Below are 20,619 nucleotides of genomic sequence, written 5' to 3' on the forward strand. Positions count from 1 at the left end.
TTGTTTCTTTCATCTTGAAAGTGTGGATTATGTTGTGTAGATCAGTGAGGGGGAATCTACATTTCATAAATGGAAGGGGGTGAATACTTACACAAGGCTCTGTATTTGAGCAATTCCCAATCTACAGTTGCCTACTAGTTTTGAACTTCTGGGACTTTTACTTTGAAAAGTGCACATCGGAAGTCGTGAAATATCAGGAAGTAAGCTAGAAGTTCCTGGCGACGAAGCTTTATCAAGTTTCCACCTTTGTTTACCTCGACCGTTTTCGTAACTTAATTTGCTAGCTAGAATTCATAAAATACAAAATGAACAGACAAGCAGAGTATGATTCATATGAGATAGAAGAGCCAAGTGATGAAGAAAGAGCCGAAGACAGGTAATTGTGGTTGCATGGTTTGACGTTAGGTAGCGTTTGGCTAGCTAGCACACTAAGAACGCAAGCTGGTCGTCCAATGCGATCATGGTTGCTGGTGATGCTATCTACCAAGTAGCCGAACAGTAACATGTAAACCGGTTTCAATGTTAAATGTTTGGGTACAGTTCCCATATTCTATAGCTTGATTTGCTTGAAGGCCTTAACGTTCAATATTAACGTTACTTGGGCACTGTGAAGTAGGGTTGGGGTCAATTCCATTTCAACAAGTGACTGGATTTAAATATAATTGACCCCAGTCCTGTTATAAAGAAGTACTTTATTATTAGGGCGCAAAGTTGTGAGTGTTGTTCAAACAGGATCTGTCCAATATGAAAACTGTGTCATCAAGACCCTCCTAATTTGTTGCTGTATTTCCAGCTCTGAGGATGAGCTGGATGTGCTCTTGAACGGGACCCCGGATCAGAAGAGGAAGCTCATCCGAGAATACTTGACTGGGGAGAGTGAGTCCTCCAGTGGGGATGAGTTTGAGAAAGAGATGGAGGCAGAGCTCAGCACCACCATCAAGACTATGGAGTGCAAATGGGCGCCACCTACAGCACCAGCAGGTGGAGTTTTCTTCTAGCATCAATAGATTTTTGTGTGTATTTTTGGCTGGCGGCGGTATGGATAACACTTCAGCTGCAATTACTGGCCGGGAGTCTGGGGGCATCTAAAGCTAATTTCCTGCATTTGAAACAGGAAGAAACAAAAGTTACAAAACGTTTCCATAAACACAACATCTGTTAGATACTGCTACCTGACAGATAGCTGGAGCTGAACTGGCTGTGGTAGCTGCTAGTTCATTCACTTCAGACAGAACGTCAGTCGTATCGGGATGAAACACTAGCTAATGTTACATGTCAGTTACACTACTAGCTCAGCACTGGGAATAAATTACTTTTTTCTGTTAAGTCAAAGAGCAGTTACATTTCCAGCTCATTCAGTCAAATAAAGAGTAGCCAGTTTTTGCTCAGCTTGCTTTTACAACTTGGGGGGGGGGGGGGGGGGGAAACACAACACACACAAACAATAGCTGCCTCTGTTCGCGCACACTGTGGTGTCCACGCATTCCTATATCAAACCGGCTGAAACCACCAAACAGCCTACCCTACCGCGCTGAGGCCCCCACATGGTCCTAAAGCACAGAACACCGATGCCTCTTTTTGTATTACAATGCAATGATATAACTGGGGGGGACAAAAATTATATTTCAGAATGTGGGGGGTCATGTCCCCCCTGTCCCCAGTGAAAGTTGCGCCCCTGTCTATCAATAATATTGTACTGCTCTACTCATTAATAACAGTGTCCATCTGTCCATCCCAGGAGAGGCTTTGGGTGCCAATGACAACGCTGCAACGCCTGGGCTACCACAGCCAGAGCTTTATGACAATGTTTATTTTGACTCTGATTCAGACGAGGAGGAAACTGCTCCAAGTAAGTGTGTAGCTAGAATTCATCTGTAAACCAAACATTGACTCTGAGGGCATAGATTAAGTCCTAACCTTGGACTTAAAAGGACAGAGTCCTATTGTTGTACAGATGATGCAATACGAAACACGATTGTTTGATCCTCTTCTGCAGGCAGTTCCTCGGGTCAGAGACACAGGAAACAGCGATCCATCCCCACCAACGATGAACTACTGTACGACCCGGATGAGGATGACCGGGATCAGGCATGGGTGGACGCCAAGAGGAGGAGGTAAGCAATGCATCCATCATACAAAATGATACAAAAGTGTTTTTGTGTGTAATAACAGGGTGAAGTTTGAAAGAATATCCAAATATTTAAGGTTGGTTTCTCAGACCCAGATTAGTAAAGCATGCTCAGTGGAGAATTTCCATTGATAGTGCTTTTTAGTCCATGAGTAGGGTTGGTTGTAGTCACATACAGTGCCTTCGGAAAGTATTCAGACCCCTTGAGTTTTTTTGTTTTTTTTTTACGTTACAGCCTTATTCTAAAATGGATTAAATAAAACAATTTCCTCAGAAATCTACACACAATACCCCATAATGACAAAACGAAAACAGGTTCATAGAAATTTTAGCAAATTTATTAAAACCAAAAAACAGAAATACCTTATTTACATAAGTATTCAGACCCTTTGCTATGAGACTCGAAATTGAACTGTTTCCATTGATCATACTTGACGTTTCTACAACTTGATTGGAGTCCACCTGTGGAAAATTCTATTGATTGGACATGATTTGGAATGGCACGTACCTGTCTATATAAGGTCCCACAGTTGACAGTGCATGTCAGAGCCAAAAGCAAGCCATGAAATCGAAGGAATTGTCCGTAGATCTCCGAGACAGGATTGTGTCGAGACACAGCTCTGGGGAAGGGTACCAGAACATTTTGGCAGCGTTGAAGGTCCCCAAGAACAGTGTCCTCCATTATTCTTGAATGGAAAAAGTTTGGAACCATCAAAACTCTTCCTAGAGCTGGCCAACCGGCAAAACTGAGCAATCGGGGGAGAAGGACCTTGGTCAGGGAGGTGAGCAAGAACCCGATGGTCACTGACATTGCCACTTTCCATGTTGCCTGTAGCTTGTGAGGTGTGGAAACACTTTGTTGCTTTTATGGATTTTGTCTTGTTGCTTTTGCTTCTATCTGCATGCTATGTCTTGCTTGTCCTATGTTGCTCTGCGTGTGCTCAATGATTGTCTATATTGTAATTGTTTTTAATAACCTGCCCAGGGACTGTGGTTGAAAATTAGCTGGCTGGCTAAAACCGGCACTTTTACTGAAACGTTGATTAATGTGCACTGTCCCTGTAAAAATAAAATAAACTCAAACAGAGCTCTAGAGTTCCTCTGTGGAGATGGGAGAACCTTCCAGAAGGACAACCATCTCTGCAGCACTCCACCAATTAGGCCTTTATGGTAGAGTGCTCAGACGGAAGCCACTCCTCACTTAAAGGAACATGACAGCCCGCTTGGAGTTTGCCAAAAGGCACCTAAAGACTCTCAGACCATGAGAAACAATATTCTCTGGTCTGATGAAACCAAGATTGAACTCTTTGGCCTGAATGCCAAGTGTCATGTCTGGAAGAAACCTGGCACCATCCCTACGGTGAAGCATGTTGGTGGCAGCAGCATGCTGTGGGGATGTTTTTCAGCGGCAGGGACTGGGAGACTAGTCAGGGTCGAGGCAACGATGAACGGAGCAAAGTACAGAGAGATCCTTGATGAAAACCTGCTCCAGAGCGCTCAGGACCTCCGACTGAGGCAAAGGTTCACCTTCCAACAGGACAACGACCCTAGGCACACAGCCAAAACAACACAGGAGTGGCTTCGGGACAAGTCTCTGAATGTCCTTGAGTGGCCCAGCCAGAGCCTGGACTTGAACCTGATCGAACATCCCTGGAGAGACCTGAAAATAGTTGTGCAGCAACGCTCCCCATCCAACATGACAGAGCTTGAGAGGATCTTCAGAGAAGAATGGGAGAAACTCCCCAAATACAGGTGTGCCAAGCTTGTAGCGTCATATCCAAGAAGACTCAAGGCTATAATCGCTGCCAAAGGTGCTTCAACAAAGTACTGAATAAAGGGTCTGAATACTTAAGTAAATGTGCATTTCATTTTATTTTATTTTTTATACATTTGCAAAAATTGATACAAAACTGTTTTTGCTTTGTCATTATGGTGTATTGTGTGTAGATTGATGAAAAAAACAAAACAATTTTAATCAATTTTAGAATGTCTAACCTAACAAAATGTGGAAAAAGTCTGAATACTGAGTGCACTGTATTTCAATTATGTTCGCCTATTGCTTATTTGTTCAGGTACAACGAAAAGAGAAGATTGCAATCTTCACGAAACAGAAGAGGGCAGTCCCAGGGGCTTCCAAGCAGCGATGCTGTCCTTAACTGCCCAGCATGCATGACCACGCTGTGCCTCGACTGCCAAAGGTAGGAAATAAAGAGTTAATTTGGCTATGAATATCATCTTGAACTGAACTCACAGCATTTTACACAGCCAAACATTACACCCACTACAATTGTAAGGTTGAACAATTCTGGAAAGGATTTGTCTCAATCGACCTCTTGTTTGTTTTTTGTCTACAGGCATGACAAATACAGGACCCAATACAGAGCCATGTTTGTCATGAATTGTACAGTAAACAAAGAGGAGATTTTACGGTACAAAACGCTCAATGAGAAAAATCTGAGGAGCAGAAAGAGGAGGAAAGGGCATCAACCAGAGCCAACAGCGTCAACCACAATGGAAGCCACAGATTCAGGAGCGGTGTTGGGGATGGGCGGAGAGGAGATCTACCATCCCGTTCAGTGTACGGAGTGCTCCACTGAGGTGGCAGTGTTCGATAAGGACGAGGTCTACCACTTTTTTAACATCCTCGCCAGCCACTGCTGAAGATACACTGTTGATATGACCTTTGTGATATCCCTGATAAGACTTTTGGTTTCTGAATGTACATCTTTTTATGGTATTAGACAGGGGTGTATTATCATGTAAAGATTTGATTACAGCCGTTGTCTGCCAACATTTTATTAAGTTTATCCCTATGGTATTTTTTTTTTTTTTTATATATATATTTTTTTTTAGTTAAACCAAAGATTTGTATATCTTCATACTGTACTGTCTTTGGTTAGGGTATGGACGTCCCAAGGATTCCGGATAGCAATAACCGTTTGGAAATCTGATTAGAGTCGGGACAGGAAGTGGAAACTGCCCTTTGCACTTTTTCATGTGATTCGAGATTGGTTGAGAAAGAAAGCTGTTAAACATCACTGGGGGGGATTCATCTGCACCTGTTGACAGATGATTGCATTCGTTTTGGAAACGGGCTGCCTCCTGGATGTGAGCCAGGTGCCCTGTTCTAAGCCAACAGGGATATTTGGCTCAAAACAAAAGGGATGTAATTGGCATGTTGAGTAAGAGTCGATTTTGTGATTTCACATGCAAAAGTGATTGCTTTTGAAAAACGCTTTATCTACCAAGAAATAATCGGCAATCACAAAAAATACAATAAATACAACTTCAAGTTATGGCGTTTTGAGGAAAATATCCTGCTTGTGTTACCAGTATATTCTCGTCACGGCTTTATACATGTTGAAGCCTTGGGAGAGAACCATCTTCAGTATCTTTTTTGGTTCCAGAATGGTTTGAAAATAACTAGGCTACTGGGTATTTTAGCCGGATAGGTAACTAACTACAACCCCTTGCCTTGTAATTTCGAATAGTTAGCAAGTAGCCTATTTGTTGGTTAACCTTTATTGCTGAACAATAGACTATGAAACGATAACAGTAGGCTATAGCTACTAGCTTAGGTGGACACAGTGTAGCCTACTGTTGGTTCATTCAAGACAACTCTGTAATATCCGACATAAAAACTCGTTGTAGAAAGATGTGGCCAGGGTTTTCCACTTGGTCAAATCGAGGTCAAATCCCGACGTCAGTTATCAGGTCGTAAAGGGGGAGCTCTAGAAAGATGCCAGAGTTTCCGAGTTGGATGACCTTTCAAAATGTAATCAAAATGATTATTTTAATCAGCTTAATCTGGCATAAAAAGTGCATGTGTAGACCTCATATAGCCTGCAGTCATTGGTGTAGGCTGATTTGATATGTTAGGCTATTCAAGTAAGCTGGAAGCTGGTCAAAAAGAGGTGAGAAAGATATGACTATCAAATTAGGCTACTGTTGATCACATCACTGAACAATTATGACTGAAGAATGATTTTATCCCTTTCATAGGCCTGATAAGAATGAATTTATCCCTTTCATAGGCCTGATAAGAATGATTTTATCCCTTTCATAGGCCTAATAAGAATGAAGTTATCCCTTTCATAGGCCTGATAAGAATGAATTTATCCCTTTCATAGGCCTGATAAGAATGATTTTATCCCTTTCATAGGCCTGATAAGAATGATTTTATCCCTTTCATAGGCCTGATAAGAATGATTTTATCCCTTTCATAGCCCTGATAAGCAGTGGTGTGTATTCATGGATGCCAAGGGAAGCCAGGCTCCCCCCAAAAATATACCAATTAAAACAATTCTAAACAAATTGTTTTATCTTTCGTCTGTTTCATAATTTTCCTTTAATTCCCGAGGCTGAATGTATCTCACAGGAGAAAACATCAGAGCGAGCGAAACAGCACCCCTCTGTATCTGTAGGCCATCTATCTGATGCTGTCTGGTCCAAACGACTATGACATTGTTGCCGCCCGTAGCATTGAAGGCAAGCAAAGCCAGCTAGCATCTGGGCTCTCTTGATTAAAAAAAAAGTATAACAAATTTGCCAACCAGCATTGAGGTGAACTGAGCAAGCTCAACTGTGAATCGTCTTGGCGCACCAAATAAAGGGAAGCCACCTTGGATTTTGGCATCACTCCAATCAAATCCCCTTGAGAGAATATGTCATTGACAGAAAAACTCTTATTGTGTTGTCCTCCGGTGGCTAGCTAGCCAGCTGGCTAAATTAGCCATGGATGGAGATAAGGATTTGGAATTGTGGTTTTACTTAATTCTGCGTACTGGCCAATGATTATAATGGCGATTCTGATCCAACCATTCATTCATACATTGTTGTGCCCCTGTCCTGAGAGGATGGAAGTTCAATATGTAGCTAGATGTGAAAGGCAAATGTTAACTAGCTAACGGTGCCAGAGAGACTATAGTAGACGGTTGCTGTCAAAAAGTGAGTGAGTTGTTCCTGTGTCCTGTGTTTGGGCTGTTAATGACATCCTGTCCGGATGTTCTCACGACATGTAGTGTGTGCTTATGTAACTTGATAGTTTCTTTGAAGTAAAGCACGTGTTTGAAAGAAAAAGTAATGGCTTGGTGATTGATGTGACCTTGTTGAACTTAAAGAAAATGTGTTTGAACATTTGAAACAGTTGGGAATTTTTGTAGTGAACTTACGGAGCTGCTGTGTAGTGATCTTGTGACCCCTTGTAGAATGAACAGGAAAAAGTCATTTCTCGGTAGGTCTGCCTGAGTTACAGGTAAGTCTTAGACTTGTCCTGTGAACACTATGACAGAGAAGAAGCCTCAAGAGAGTTAAACCACAGAAAACTACAGAAAACAGGTGTATTGTGTCCTTTATGTCTGGGCCACAATAACAAAACTATTGATGACATTCTGTGTGATGCACCTGATTGTTTTAATGGTGTGATTGATATGAGTGAAGGCAATATGAATCTCTTCAGTAGCGTATAGTCCAGACTCCAAAGTGACAGTTTTAGGTTGTTCTGATAGCGCATATGCCTCCAAATCTGTTTGTATGTATTTTCAAACTACTCTGTGCCTGTCTTTAGCTTCAGGTGGCAAGATTGGTTTAAAGTGCTTGATATGATTAAACGAGTGCAACAATCTTTCCACCATGGTGAACGTTTACGAAAATGGTCCCTTCAGTCATCAAGACAAAACTTGGCTTTAAAGGCAAGAAGGTTTATCTATTATCAAAAAGAGAACATACGAAGCCTAGCAGACCATGGAGAGCCTGCATGGAAGAGACGATGTCTGATGTCCTCACCGCTTGAAGACGGGGATTTGGAGACTGATGGGGTTGGTGTCAGGTTACGATAGGCCCCTGAAAAGGAGGAAAATGCTCATTCTACTTTAAAAACACTTTTTTTCCAACAAAAGAAAAATGTAATGTGTAATAATAACATGTATGGTCTATATAAAGGTTTAATAATAAACAGTGTCATAGTTTAATATTTAATATTGCATAGTACACTTTAATCATTGTAATAGGTATGTTTAAATGTCTGTACTAAAGGTTTGGAAGAAAATGTTATTTACCTTCAATGAATTACAGTCTTTCACGTTGGGTGGGTGTGTGTGGGGCCTGGTTGCATGGGGTTATGTCAAGCTGTGGGTGTTACAAGTAGACGAGGGCCATGCTCAAGGCATTATTTTCGAAGAAAAATACATTTAAAAAAAATAAGTCTTTCCTACAAAAAATTATTATACAAATATTTATAGGGTATTAAAGTGTAGTATTGTGTAATAATATGTATGATTTATATAACGGTTTAGAAAAAAAAACTGTGATATAGTTAAATATTGCATAGTAACTTTTAATAATTGTAATATCTATGTTTAAATGTCTTTACTAAAGTTTTAGAAGAAAATAAAAAGGTTTGAAGGAAAATTGCATTTACCTTCAATTAAATAAAGCTCTCTCCCTCCGTCTTTCCCCTTGCATGTATGTGTGTGGGGCTTGGTTGCAGGCGTGGTGTCAGGTTACAAGCTATGGGTTTAAAAATGTTTTAACGTACATTTAACTAGGCAAGTCAGTTAAGAACAAATTCTTATTTACAATGTCGGCCTACACAGGCCAAACCCAGATGACGCTGGGCCAATTGTGAACCGCCCTATGGAACTCAAATCACGGTCAGTTTGTGATATAGCCTGGATTCGAACCAGGGTGTCTGTAGTGACGCCTCAAACACTGAGATACAGTGCCTTACACCGCTGTGCCACTCGGGAGTCCCGAATGGCACAGGCAGACAAGGGTCCTGCTCTGCTTGTAGGGTTACAAGCAGACAAGGGTCCTGCTCTGCTTGTAGGGTTACAGGCAGACAAGGGTCCTGCTCTGCTTGTAGGGTTACAGGCAGACAAGGGTCCTGCTCTGCTTGTAGGGTTACAAGCAGACAAGGGACCTGCTCAAGGCCTTCTTTTCTAAGAAACAATACTTTCCAACAAAAGAATGTGTAGTAAAGTGTAGTATTGTTCAATAATAATATGTATGATACATGTAAAGGTTTAGTGTTGTGTACTAATAATAATATGTATGATCTATATAAAGGTTTAGTAAAAAACAGTGTTATAGTTTAATATTGCATGGTAAACTTTTAATAATTGTAATATGTATGCATTTCTGTACAAAAAATTTAGAAAAAATAGGTTGTAAAGAAAATGTAATTTACCTTTAATGAAATCTCTGTCTCTCTCTGTCTGTCTCCCCGATCTGCTTCTCTCTCTCTCTCTCAACACAAGAGCCATCGAGTTATTGGGATGTGTTTGGGTGTGGAAAGCTTTGATGCACCTCGTTTACACCTGAATTATTTTAAAAAGAGTTCTCAGCAATCCAGATTTAATGGTCAATAGGTTGCTAATCTAGGGGGTCCCGTACACACAAGGGAACTATATGTACACAAGTGGATCCCCAGGTGTCTTTGAAACAACTGCTTTACAGCTGTTTCACCTTTACCCTTTTAAAAATAGTTCCTGGGGGGGGGGGGGCGTCCAGGGATGTCCGGGGGAAGTCCGGGGATGTCCGGGGGGCATCCGGGTATGTCCGGGGGAAGTCCGGGGATGTCTGGGGGGCGTCCGGGTATGTCCGGGTATGTCCGGGGGGCGTCCGGGTATGTCCGGGGAATGTCCGGGTATGTCCGGGGAATGTCCGGGGGGATGCCGGTGGATGTCTCAGTCAATCAAAAAAATAAATAACTCCAGAGGCCAAACTCCCTCCTCTTTGAAAGGGTCATTATACTCTTTAAGATGGGCCATATACTTGACTTCTTAAGCAGTGGGCTTAATCAGGGGCATATAGAGTGTTTCTTGGTAGGCAAACAAATCTACTGTGAAACCAAGTACAGTTGATGTCGGAAGTTTACATACACCTTAGCCAAATACATTTAAACTCAGTTTTTCACAATTCCTGACATTTAATCCTAGTAAAAATTCCCTGGCTTAGATCAGTTAGGATCACCACTTTATTTTAAGAATGTGAAATGTCAGAATAATAGTAGAGAGAATGATTTATTTCAGCTTTTATTTCTTTCATCACATTCCCAGTGGGGCAGAGTTTACATTTATTTGGTAGCATTGCCTTTAAATTGTTTAACTTGGGTCAAACATTTCGGGTAGCCTTCCACAAGCTTCCCACAATAAGTTGGGGGCAATTTTGGCCCATTGCTCCTGACAGAGCTGGTGTAAATGAGTCAGGTTTGTAGGCTTCTTTGCTCGCACACACTTTTTCAGTTCTGCCCACAAATGTTCTATGGGATTGAGGTCAGGGCTTTGTGATGGCCACTCAAATACCTTGACTTTGTTGTCCTTAAGCCATTTTGCCACAACTTTGGAAGTATGCTTAAGTCATTGTCCATTCGGAAGACCCATTTGCGACCAAGCTTTAACTTCCTGACTGATGTCTTGAGATGCTGCTTCAATATATCCACATCATTTTCCTCCCTCGTGATGCCATCTATTTTGTGAAGTACACTAGTCCTCCTGCAGTAAAGCACCCCCACAACATGATGCTGCCACCCCTGTGCTTCACGGTTGGGATGGTAATCTTCAGCTTGCAAGCCTCCCCCTTTTTCCTCCAAACATAACGATGGTCATTATGGCCGAACAGTTCTATTTTTGTTTCCTCAGACCAGAGGACATTTCTCCAAAAAGTGCAATCTTTGTCCCCACGTGCAGTTGCAAACCGTAGTCTGGCTTTTTTATGGCCGTTTTGGAGCAGTGGCTTCTTCCTTGCTGAGCGGCCTTTCAGGGTATGTCGATATAGGACTCGTTTTACTCTGGATATAGATACTTTTGTACCCGTTTCCTCCAGCATCTTCACAAGGTCCTTTCCTGTTGTTCTGGGATTGATTTGGACGTTCATCTCTAGGAGACAGAAGGCATCTCCTTCCCGAGCGGTATGATGGCTGTGTGGTCCCATGGTGAGTATACTTGCGTACTATTGTTTGTGCAGATGGATGTGGTACCTGCAGGTGTTTGGAAATTGCTCCCAAGGATGAACCAGACTTGTGGAGGTCTACAAATTTTTTTTCTGAGGGCTTGGCTGATTTCTTTTGATTTTCCCATGATGTCAAGCAAAGAGGCACTGAGTTTGAAGGTAGGCCTTGAAAAACATCCACAGGTACACCTCCAATTGACTTAAATTATGTCAATTAGCCTATCAGAAGCTTCTAAAGCCATGAAATCATTTTCTGGAATTTTCCATGCTGTTTAAAGGCACAGTCAATTTAGTGTATGTAAATGTCTGCCCCACTGGAATTGTGATACAGTGAATTATAAGTGAAATAATCTGTCTGTAAACAATTGTTGGAAAAATGACTTGTGTCATGCACAAAGTAGATGTCCTAACCGACTTTCCAAAACTATAGTTTGTTAACAATAAATTTGTGGAGTGATTGAAAAACACGTTTTAATGACTCCAATGTAAACTTCCGACTTCGACTGTATACACCACACATGGCTATGGGCTTAAAAAAGAAGACACCATTAGCATGTCAGATATAGTTTAAATGTATTCATTTTTGACTTTGCATCCCAATATGACACTTTAAATACATCACAGAAGGCTGAAATGTAACAAAACGCCTATTGTGTTTATTGAGCTGTACACTGAGATGCTCAGTTGGCCAATATTCCCCTCCCAGTGATTCCCCAACACCTTGTCAACATGTGCCCCAAAAATGGATGAGATATCTTATACCAATCTATCTTTATAGACATTTATCATTAACAAGGCTGCCCCTATAGTGTCCAAAAATCTCTCCAAAATGTCACATTTTTTAAGCATCTTTATTTTCATGCATTTAACTTGTCAAAAATCATTTTTATGACCAAATTCAGTCTTTTGTGTAGACAATAATTGTTTAATGTTTTCACGAGTGTTTGAGATTAGGTCCAAAAACCCATTCAAATAAAAGTATGTTTGTAGCACAAAATATCTTACAGGTAGGCCCTCTCTCACTCTCTCATCATGTCACAAGCTGACATGCTCCCAGAGGCAGGGCCATAAAAGGCCCCAGCTCACTGAACTGCCCCTCTCCTCTCCAACAGCCATCATCCCAGAACATCCGTCTAAAAGATAGTCTGGGAATCCTTTCTTCCTCATGGAGCTTTTTGAAGATGAGTTGAATATTCAATGTCTTGTTTGTATATAGATATATATTATTTAAGACTGATCTGTATTAATTGTTTTCATTGCCATGTACGTTTTAAAAGAAATGAAGGCTGTTTATCCATTGAGCAGTAGCCATTGTTTTTATTCATACTGTTTGTAAACAATAGCTCCTGCCCTCGTAGGTTCTATTTGACCCTCTTATTATATCAAAACCTTTCAGACTAGATACTATGATTAGAAACTTTGGCCAACTATGAAACCATGTCTCTGTGTGTGAGTGATTATCTTTCATTTAACTGTGTAGTATTACTCTCTCTCTCTTTCTACTAGCTCTCTCAATGTGTACCAAATTAACAAATATTTAACTACATTTCAATTTTTTGTATTGCAACATTTCTGAAAGACAATGACATCCAATTTTTGGGGAATTATCGATATGCAGTGGCAAGAAAAAATATGTGAACCCTTGGAATTACCTGGATTTCTGCATACATTTGACATAAAATTTGATCTGATCTTCATCTAAGTCACAACAATAGAGAAACACAGTGTGCTTAAACTAATTACACACTAATTATTGTATTTTTCTTGCCTATATTGAATACATAATTTAAACATTCACAGTGTAGGTTGGAAAAAGTATGTGAACCCCTAGGCTAATGACTTCTCCAAAAGCTAATTGGAGTCAGGAGTCAACTAACCCGGAGTCCAATAAATGAGATGAGATTGGAGATGTTGGTTAGAGCTGCCTTGCCCTATAAAAAACACATACAAAATTTGATTTTGCTATTCACAAGAAGCATTGCCTGATGTGAACCATGCCTCGAACAAAAGATCTCAGAAGACCTAAGATTAAGATTTGTTGACTTGCATAAAGCTGGAAAGGGTTACAAAATTATCAGTGGCTTGCAAAAGTATTCACCCCCTTGGCATTTTACATTTGTTGCCTTACAACCTGGAAATAAAATATATTTTTTTTTTGGGGGGGGGGGGTGTTGTATCATTTGATTTACACAACATGCCTACCACTATTCACCCCCCCAAAGTCAATACTTTGTAGAGCCATCTTTTGCAGTAATTACAGCTGCAAGTCTCTTGGGGTATGTCTCCATAAGCTTGGCACATCTAGCCACTAGGATTTTTGCCTATTCTTCAAGGCAAAACTGCTCCAGCTCCTTCAAGTTGGATGGGTTCCGTTGGTGTACAGCAATCTTTAAGTCATACCACAGATTCTCAATTGGATTGAGGTCTGGGGTTTGACTAGGCCATTCCAAGACATTTAAATGTTTCCCCTTAAACCACTCAAGTGTTTAGCAGTATGCTTAGGTTTATTGTCCTGCTGGAAGGTGAACCTCCGTCCCAGTCTCAAATGTCTGGAAGACTGAAACAGGTTTCCCTCAAGAATTTTCCTATTTAGCGCCATCCATCATTCCTTCAATTCTGACCAGTTTCCCAGTCCCTGCCAATGAAAAACATCCCCACAGCATGATGCTGACACCACCATGCTTCACTGTGGGGTTGATGTTCTTGGGGTGATGAGAGGTGTTGGGTTTGTGCCAGACATAGCGTTTTCCTTTTAGTCTCATCTGACCAGAGTACCTTCTTCCATATGTTTGGATAGTCTCCCACATGCTTTTTGGCGAACATCAAACGTGTTTGCTTATTTGTTTATTTAAGCAATGGCTTTTTTTCTGGCCACTTTTCCATAAAGTCCAGCTCTGTGGGGTGTACGGCTTAAAGTAGTCCTATGGACATACTCCAATCTCCGCTGTGGAGCTTTGCAGCTCCTTCAGGGTTATCTTTGGTCTCATTCTTGCCTCTCTGATTAATGCCCTCCTTGCCTGATCTGTGAGTTTTGGTGGGCGGCCCTCTCTTGGCAGGTTTGTTCTGGTGCCATTTTCTTTCCATTTTTTAATAATGGATTTAATGGTGCTCCGTAGGATGTTTAAAGTTTTGGATCTTTTTTTATAACCCAACCCTGATCTGTACTTCTCCACAATTTTGTCCCTGACCTGTTTGGAGACCTGACCTTGGTCTTCATGGTGCCGCTTGCTTAGTGGTGTTGCAGACTCTGGTGCCTTTCAGAGCAGGTGTGTATATATACTGAGATCATGTGACAGATCATGTGACACTTAGATTGCACACAGGTGGACTTTATTTAACTAATTCTGTGACTTCTGAAGGTAATTGGTTGCACCAGATCTTATTTAGGGGCTTCATAGCAAAGGGGGTGACTACATATGCACGTACCACTTTTCCGTTTTTTTTCACTTCACCAATTTGGACTATTTCGTGTATATCCATTACATGAAATCCAAATAAAAATCTATTTAAATTACAGGTTGTAATGCAACAAAATAGGAAAAACGCCAAGGGGGATGAATACTTTTGTAAGGCACCGTAAATGGAGAAAGTTCAGCACTGTTGCTACTCTCCCAAGGAGTGGCCATCCTGCAAAGATGACTGCAAGAGCACAGTGCAGAATACTCAATGAGGTTAAGAAGAATCCTAGAGTGTCAGCTAAAGACTTATAGAAATCTCTGGAAGATGCTAACATCTTTGTTAACGAGTCTACTATACGTAAAACACTACACAAAAATGGTGTTCATGGGAGGACACCATGGAAGAAGCCACTTCTGTCCAAAAAAAACATTGCTGCACGTCTGAAGTTTGCAAAAAAGCGCCTGGATGTTCCACAGCGCTACTGGCAAAATATTCTGTGACAGATGAAACTAAAGTTGTGTTGGAAGGAACACACAACACTATGTGGAGAAAAAAGGCACAGCACACCAACATCAAAACCTCATCCCAACTGTAAACTATGGTGGAGGGAGCATAATGGTTTGGGGCTGTGTCAAGGCCTGGACAGCTTGCTATCATTGACACAAAAATGAATTCCCAAGTTTATCAAGACATTTTGCAGGAGAATGTATCTGTCCGCCAATTGAAGCTCAACAGAAGTTAGGTGATGCAACAGGAAAACAACCCATTATTCAGATGTAAATCAAGAGAATGGCTTGAACAGAAGAAAATACGCCTTCTGGAGTGGCCCAGTCAGTCCTGACCTCAACCCAATTGAGATGCTGTGGCATGACCTCGAGACCGGTTCACACCAGACATCCCGAGAATATTGTGGAACTGAAACAGTTTTCTAAAGAGGAATGGTCCAAAATTCCTCAGAAATCGTTTGTTTGAGGTTATTTCTGCCAAAGGAGGTTCAACCTGTTATTAAATCCAAGGGTTCACATACTTTTTCCAACCTGCACTGTGAATGTTTACTCAGTGTGATCAATAAAGAGATTAAAAATTATAATTGTTTGTGTGTTATTAGTTTAAGCAGACTGTGTTTGTCTATTGTTGTGACTTAGATGAAGATCCGATTTGATGCAGAAATCCAGGTATATCTAAAGGGTTCACATTATTTTTCTTCTACATAACTTTATGTAATAGATCCTCTCTCTCACTCTCTGAGCCTATGACATGACATGACATTGACACCTGAGTGTTGAACTTTTGCCCACTCTATAGCCACCCTGGTTATTATCTGACCCTGCTGGTCATCTACGAACATTGGAACATCTTGAATAACAATAAGGGGCACATGCACTCTTAAATGTGCACTTAGCACAGCCCTCGGAATATGGTTCCTCTCTCATTTTAATCCTAGTTTTATGGCATCTAGGGAGTGTTTCCTAGATGCTGTGCTTCGGCAAATGCATTGATTGGTCTTAGGTTTTTAGACTGGGTATCTGTAAAACACTTTGTGACAACTGCTGATGCAAAACTGGGTTTTAAGAAATGCATTTTGTTGATTGACAGATTTGTATTATTATCATAATCATTATTATTATGTTACAGGCGAGACATACCCAGAAATGTCAACGTCTTGTCACGTGCTCGAACCCGGGCCTTAGGGATAAACCCCCAGAAAGACTACATGAGCTTTTAGGAGCTGACCATGAGCTGACCGACTTCTCTGTACAGCAACCCCGGACAATCATGTACAGTAGCTCCAACTTACAAGAATGGGTATACAGGGCAGTGATGAAAATATATTTGATACAATTACCCATTCAAAAATGTTACAAAATCTCTTCTCATTGTGTACAAACATGTATTTCAAATGAAATGTTATTGGTCAAATACACGTGTTTAGCAGATGTTATTGGTCACATACACGTGTTTAGCAGATGTTATTATGTGTGTAGCGAAGTAAGAACATTTGATTTGGAATTAAGAAAATATAAATATTTGGACGAGCAATGTCAGAGTGGCATAGACTAAGATACCATAGACTACAGTATATACATATGAGAGGAGTAATGCAAAATATGTAAACACTATTAAAGTGGCCAGTGATTTCAAGTCTATGTATATAGGGTAGCAGCCTCTAATGTGCTAGTGATGGCTATTTAACAGTCTGATGGCCTTGAGATAGAAGCTGTTTTTCAGTCTCTCGGTCCCAGCTTTGATGCACCTATACTGAATTCGCCTTCTGGATGATAGCGGGATGAACAGGCAGTGGCTTGGGTGGTTGTTGTCCTTGATGATTTTTTTGGCCTTCCTGTGACATCAGGTGCTATAGGTGTCCTGGAGGGCAGGTACTTTGCCCCTGGTGATGTGTTGGGCAGACCGCACCACCTTCTGGAGAGCCCTGTGTTTGTGGTCGGTGCAGTTGCCGTACCAGGCGGTGATACAGCCCGACAGGATGCTCTCAATTGTGCCTCTGTAAAAGTTTGTGAGTGTTTTAGGTGCCAAGCCAAATTTTTTCAACCTCAGTCTCCTGAGGTTGAATAGGTGCTGTTGTGCCTTCTTCACCACACTGTCTGTGTGAGTGGACCATTTCAGTTTGTCAGGGATGTGTACGCCGAGGAACTTGAAGTTTTTCACCTTCTCCATTGTGGTCCCATCGATGTGGATAGAGGGGTGCTCCCTCTGCTGTTTCCTGAAGTCCACGATCATCTCCTTTGTTTTGTTGATGATGAGTGAGAGGTTATTTTCCAGGCACCACACTCCCAGAGCCCTCACCTCCTCCCTGTAGGCTGTCTCTTCATTGTTGGTAATCAGGCCTACTACTGTTGTGTCGTCTGCAAACTTGATGATTGAGTTGGAGGCGTGCATGACCACGCAGTCACGGGTGAACAGGGAGTACAGGAGCTGGCTGAACACGCACCCTTGTGGGGCCCCAGTGTTGAGGATCAATGAAGTGTAGGTGTTATTTCCTATCTTCACCACCTGGAGGCAGCCCGTCAGGAAGTCCAGGAACCAGTTGCACAGGGCGGGGTTCAGACCCAGGGCCTCAAGCTTAATGATGAGCTTGATGTTGACTGCTGAGCTGTAGTCAATGAACAGCATTCTTACATAGGTATTCCTCTTGTCCAGATGGGATAGGGCAGTGCAATGGTGATTGCATCGTCTGTGGATCTAGTGAGGCGGTAAGCAAATTGAAATGGGTCTAGGGTGTCAGGTAAGGTAGAGGTGATATGATCCTTAACTAGCCTTTCGACGCACTTCATGATGACAGAAGTGAGTGCTACGGGGCGATAGTCATTTAGTTCAGTTACCTTAGCTTTCTTGAGTACAGGAACAATCCTGGACATCTTGAAGCAAGTGGTGACAGCAGACTGGGACAGGGAGAGATTGAATATGTCCGTAAACACTCCAGCCAGCTGGTCTGCACATGCACCAGGTGTTTGATGTATTTGATACCATTCCACTAATTCCACTCCAGATATTACCATGAGCCCATCCTCCACAATTAAGGGGCCACCAACCTCCTGTGGTGTTGACTGATGGGGTGTGTCTTGTCTGTTTAATGAACAAAATAACCAACTATTGATTTCATTTGGAGCAGCAGAGACCCCCCACTGCCCTGCGAGCAACATCTACTTCTATGGGCACAAGCACTGTTCATGACAAATTGTTCACTCCCCTCTTATTGGTGGAGAGAATTTAGCAGGCTTAAAGCTTATTTCCTGCAATTCTATACATTTTGTCATGTCTAATGTGTATTCATGTGATATTTGAATGACCAAAAAATGACAGCAATATCTATGGGCTAAGAAATCTAAATAAAAAAAAGTTAGCTGACATGGGCTAGTTGAGCTGGACATTTCAGACGAGTTATAAACATCTCTCTAAGGCATATAATGACTAACATGACAAGAGGAACTGATGATGCACTACCCCATTTAGAAATTGCACCTTGTACATTCTACTATTACATAATTTCAAGAGGGGTGTGACCCCCCCCCCCCCCCGCCGACCTCTCGCGGGCCCCATAGTTTGGGGACAACTGCTCTATTGCTCCTCTATTGTTCCTCAAGCAAGTGGGGATGCCGATAACATCACAAATTCTGATCAGACCAACTCCTTGAACTTTGTGGTTGTCTAAAAAAAACATATTTGTTTACCTTTTAGTGTGTGTAATTTAAAAAATCCCTGGAGGACGTTCCAAAGGTTATTAAACTGTATCACGTCCGAGATGTATTTGGGTTTTAGACAAAGCATGTGGCCAGCTTCAGAGCATGAGCAAAATCCCCTCAGGAGGCAGACTGCTTCGTGAATAGACGGTATAATGTTTAATAACATTTACCTTCTATTTGAATGTGCTAAACTGTAGCCTGCTTGTCCTATTCATTCCATAGGATTAGCCTATAATAGTTATAAGTATTTGTCAGTTTCCTTTACTTGTTTCTCAGACTCCATCCTGATATCTGTAGCAGGGATGGCGGTGTACACTGGCTACGTGTTCATGCCTCAGCACACCATGGCTATACTACATTACTTTGAGATGGTTCAATGACACAAGTCGTACCCACGACTGGGTGTGCCTGTCACTGCCGTCCCCATGGAATTATAATGAATGATCATTCCAATTCTATGGATGTCATGTGGACCTGGAGGACAGACTGAGAGAGAGAGGATCTCATTCCATTCCCTGGAACTATTTATTCTGTGATGGTCATCATGAACAGTGTTCTTGGAGAGAAGGGGGTGGGGGAGTACAGAGAGGAGTGCAGTGGCACATCTGATGTTCTGGGACATGAAACCATTGTTGTATTCTGAGTTGCTTTGCAGTTTGCACAGCAAATGTAACGGTTTTGTTTCCTATTGCACAGATATCCTTATTATTAACTGTACCTTTTTCTAAATCTATTTAATGACAATCTAAAATCTCTCCTGCAATTGTGGCCCCGATGGCATATTTTCTCATGTATGTGTATATAAGATTGTATGAGATTGTATACATATCTGTACAGTTTTCGAGTTGATTTGTTGGATAGCGAAAATGTTATTTTTGTTTTGCAACTGAGCAGTCCCAGGCTGGAAAACCACGTTTTGACTACTGAAGCTTACTATGATATTCTCTTTCCTTTAATATATGTAACAAAAATGACCAAATGTCTGTATTCTGAGTCCTAAATCTCATAAACTATTTTTTTTAACGTTAATGTTTCAGAAGTGTCATTTCGGTGGACACATACTCTAAAATAAATCTGTATTTAGTGTGGGGAATTTTAAGGCTCCAACTTGCTTAGTCATTTCCTGTACATCTAGAAAAGTATTGAGTATGAAATTAGTAAAGTTAACAGCCTAGGAGAATGAATACAGTTCATGGCATTCATTCACGATTCCATTGAGCATTTACCTGTGTCTCTGTCATCTGTTTTTTTGCGAAAGATAATTCCTCATGAATAATTTGAAGGCAATGAGATAACAGTATTTAGTTTCTGTCTTCTATGCCAATTTTATTTTTTATATTGTTTATTTAACCTTTATTTAACCAGGTAGGCTAGTTGAGAACAAATTCTCATTACAACTGTGACCTGGCCAAGATAAAGCAAAGCAGTGCGACACAAACAACACAGAGTTACACATGGAATAAACAAACATACAGTCAATAACACAATAGAAAATGTCTATATACAGTGTGTGCAAATGAGGTAGGATAAGGGAGGTAAGGCAATAAATAGGCCATAGTGGCGAAATAATTACAATATAGCAATATACATAATATGCCTACAGCATATTGTGTTGTCCACTCAGACGTCAATCAAAAGGTTGGTGGGAGTGGCTATAATAAATGAATAACCAATGACCAAATTCAACACTGACACAGGCTCGAAATGAAAATAGCAGCTGGTTACTTTTTAAACTTGGCGGATGAGGATGTTCTCACGTACACACTCTGCACGGTACATGGAGTTTGTACTATAACTCTCAGGTCTGGTGTAAATGGAGTGCTCAGCCCGCCAGTGTTGAAATTAGAATTAAGCTCCCTGTGAGCTAAAGCAGCAGTTCAGCTGTTGGTGAGGGAGGGACAGGGAGGGAGGCTGGTGTAAAACAAAACCTGTTCACCCTTC

At 41.3% G+C, this 20,619-nt stretch overlaps 2 protein-coding genes across 2 annotated transcripts; both read left to right on the plus strand.

Moving 5' to 3' along the window:
* Positions 1–147: 147 nt before the first annotated feature.
* On the plus strand, positions 148–6,442 carry LOC115172356 (E2F-associated phosphoprotein). Its single transcript, XM_029729731.1, has 6 exons — positions 148–376; positions 794–981; positions 1,739–1,849; positions 1,997–2,114; positions 4,201–4,326; positions 4,483–6,442. The coding sequence occupies exons 1-6, from the start codon at positions 306–308 to the stop codon at positions 4,787–4,789; spliced, it is 921 nt and encodes a 306-aa protein (XP_029585591.1). The 5' UTR covers positions 148–305; the 3' UTR covers positions 4,790–6,442.
* Positions 5,384–19,058, plus strand: sptssa (serine palmitoyltransferase, small subunit A; the record flags this gene model as incomplete). Its single annotated transcript, XM_029729732.1, has 2 exons — positions 5,384–5,516; positions 18,955–19,058. Coding segments are annotated over 2 exons (237 nt in total), but the record flags the coding sequence as incomplete, so codon positions are not given.
* Positions 19,059–20,619: the final 1,561 nt, after the last annotated feature.

The sequence above is a fragment of the Salmo trutta genome, chromosome 33, assembly GCF_901001165.1.
Source record: "Salmo trutta chromosome 33, fSalTru1.1, whole genome shotgun sequence".
NCBI classification, from domain to species: domain Eukaryota; kingdom Metazoa; phylum Chordata; class Actinopteri; order Salmoniformes; family Salmonidae; genus Salmo; species Salmo trutta.

What these genes read in the sequence shown, in the direction of transcription:
- LOC115172356 (XM_029729731.1), top strand. Translation starts at nt 306, where the DNA reads ATGAACAGACAAGCAGAGTATGATTCATATGAGATAGAAGAGCCAAGT. An exon ending in GAAGAAAGAGCCGAAGACAG is followed by an intron (nt 377 to 793) that starts GTAATTGTGGTT and finishes CTGTATTTCCAG; the next exon opens with CTCTGAGGATGAGCTGGATG. An exon ending in GTGGACGCCAAGAGGAGGAG is followed by an intron (nt 2,115 to 4,200) that starts GTAAGCAATGCA and finishes TTATTTGTTCAG; the next exon opens with GTACAACGAAAAGAGAAGAT.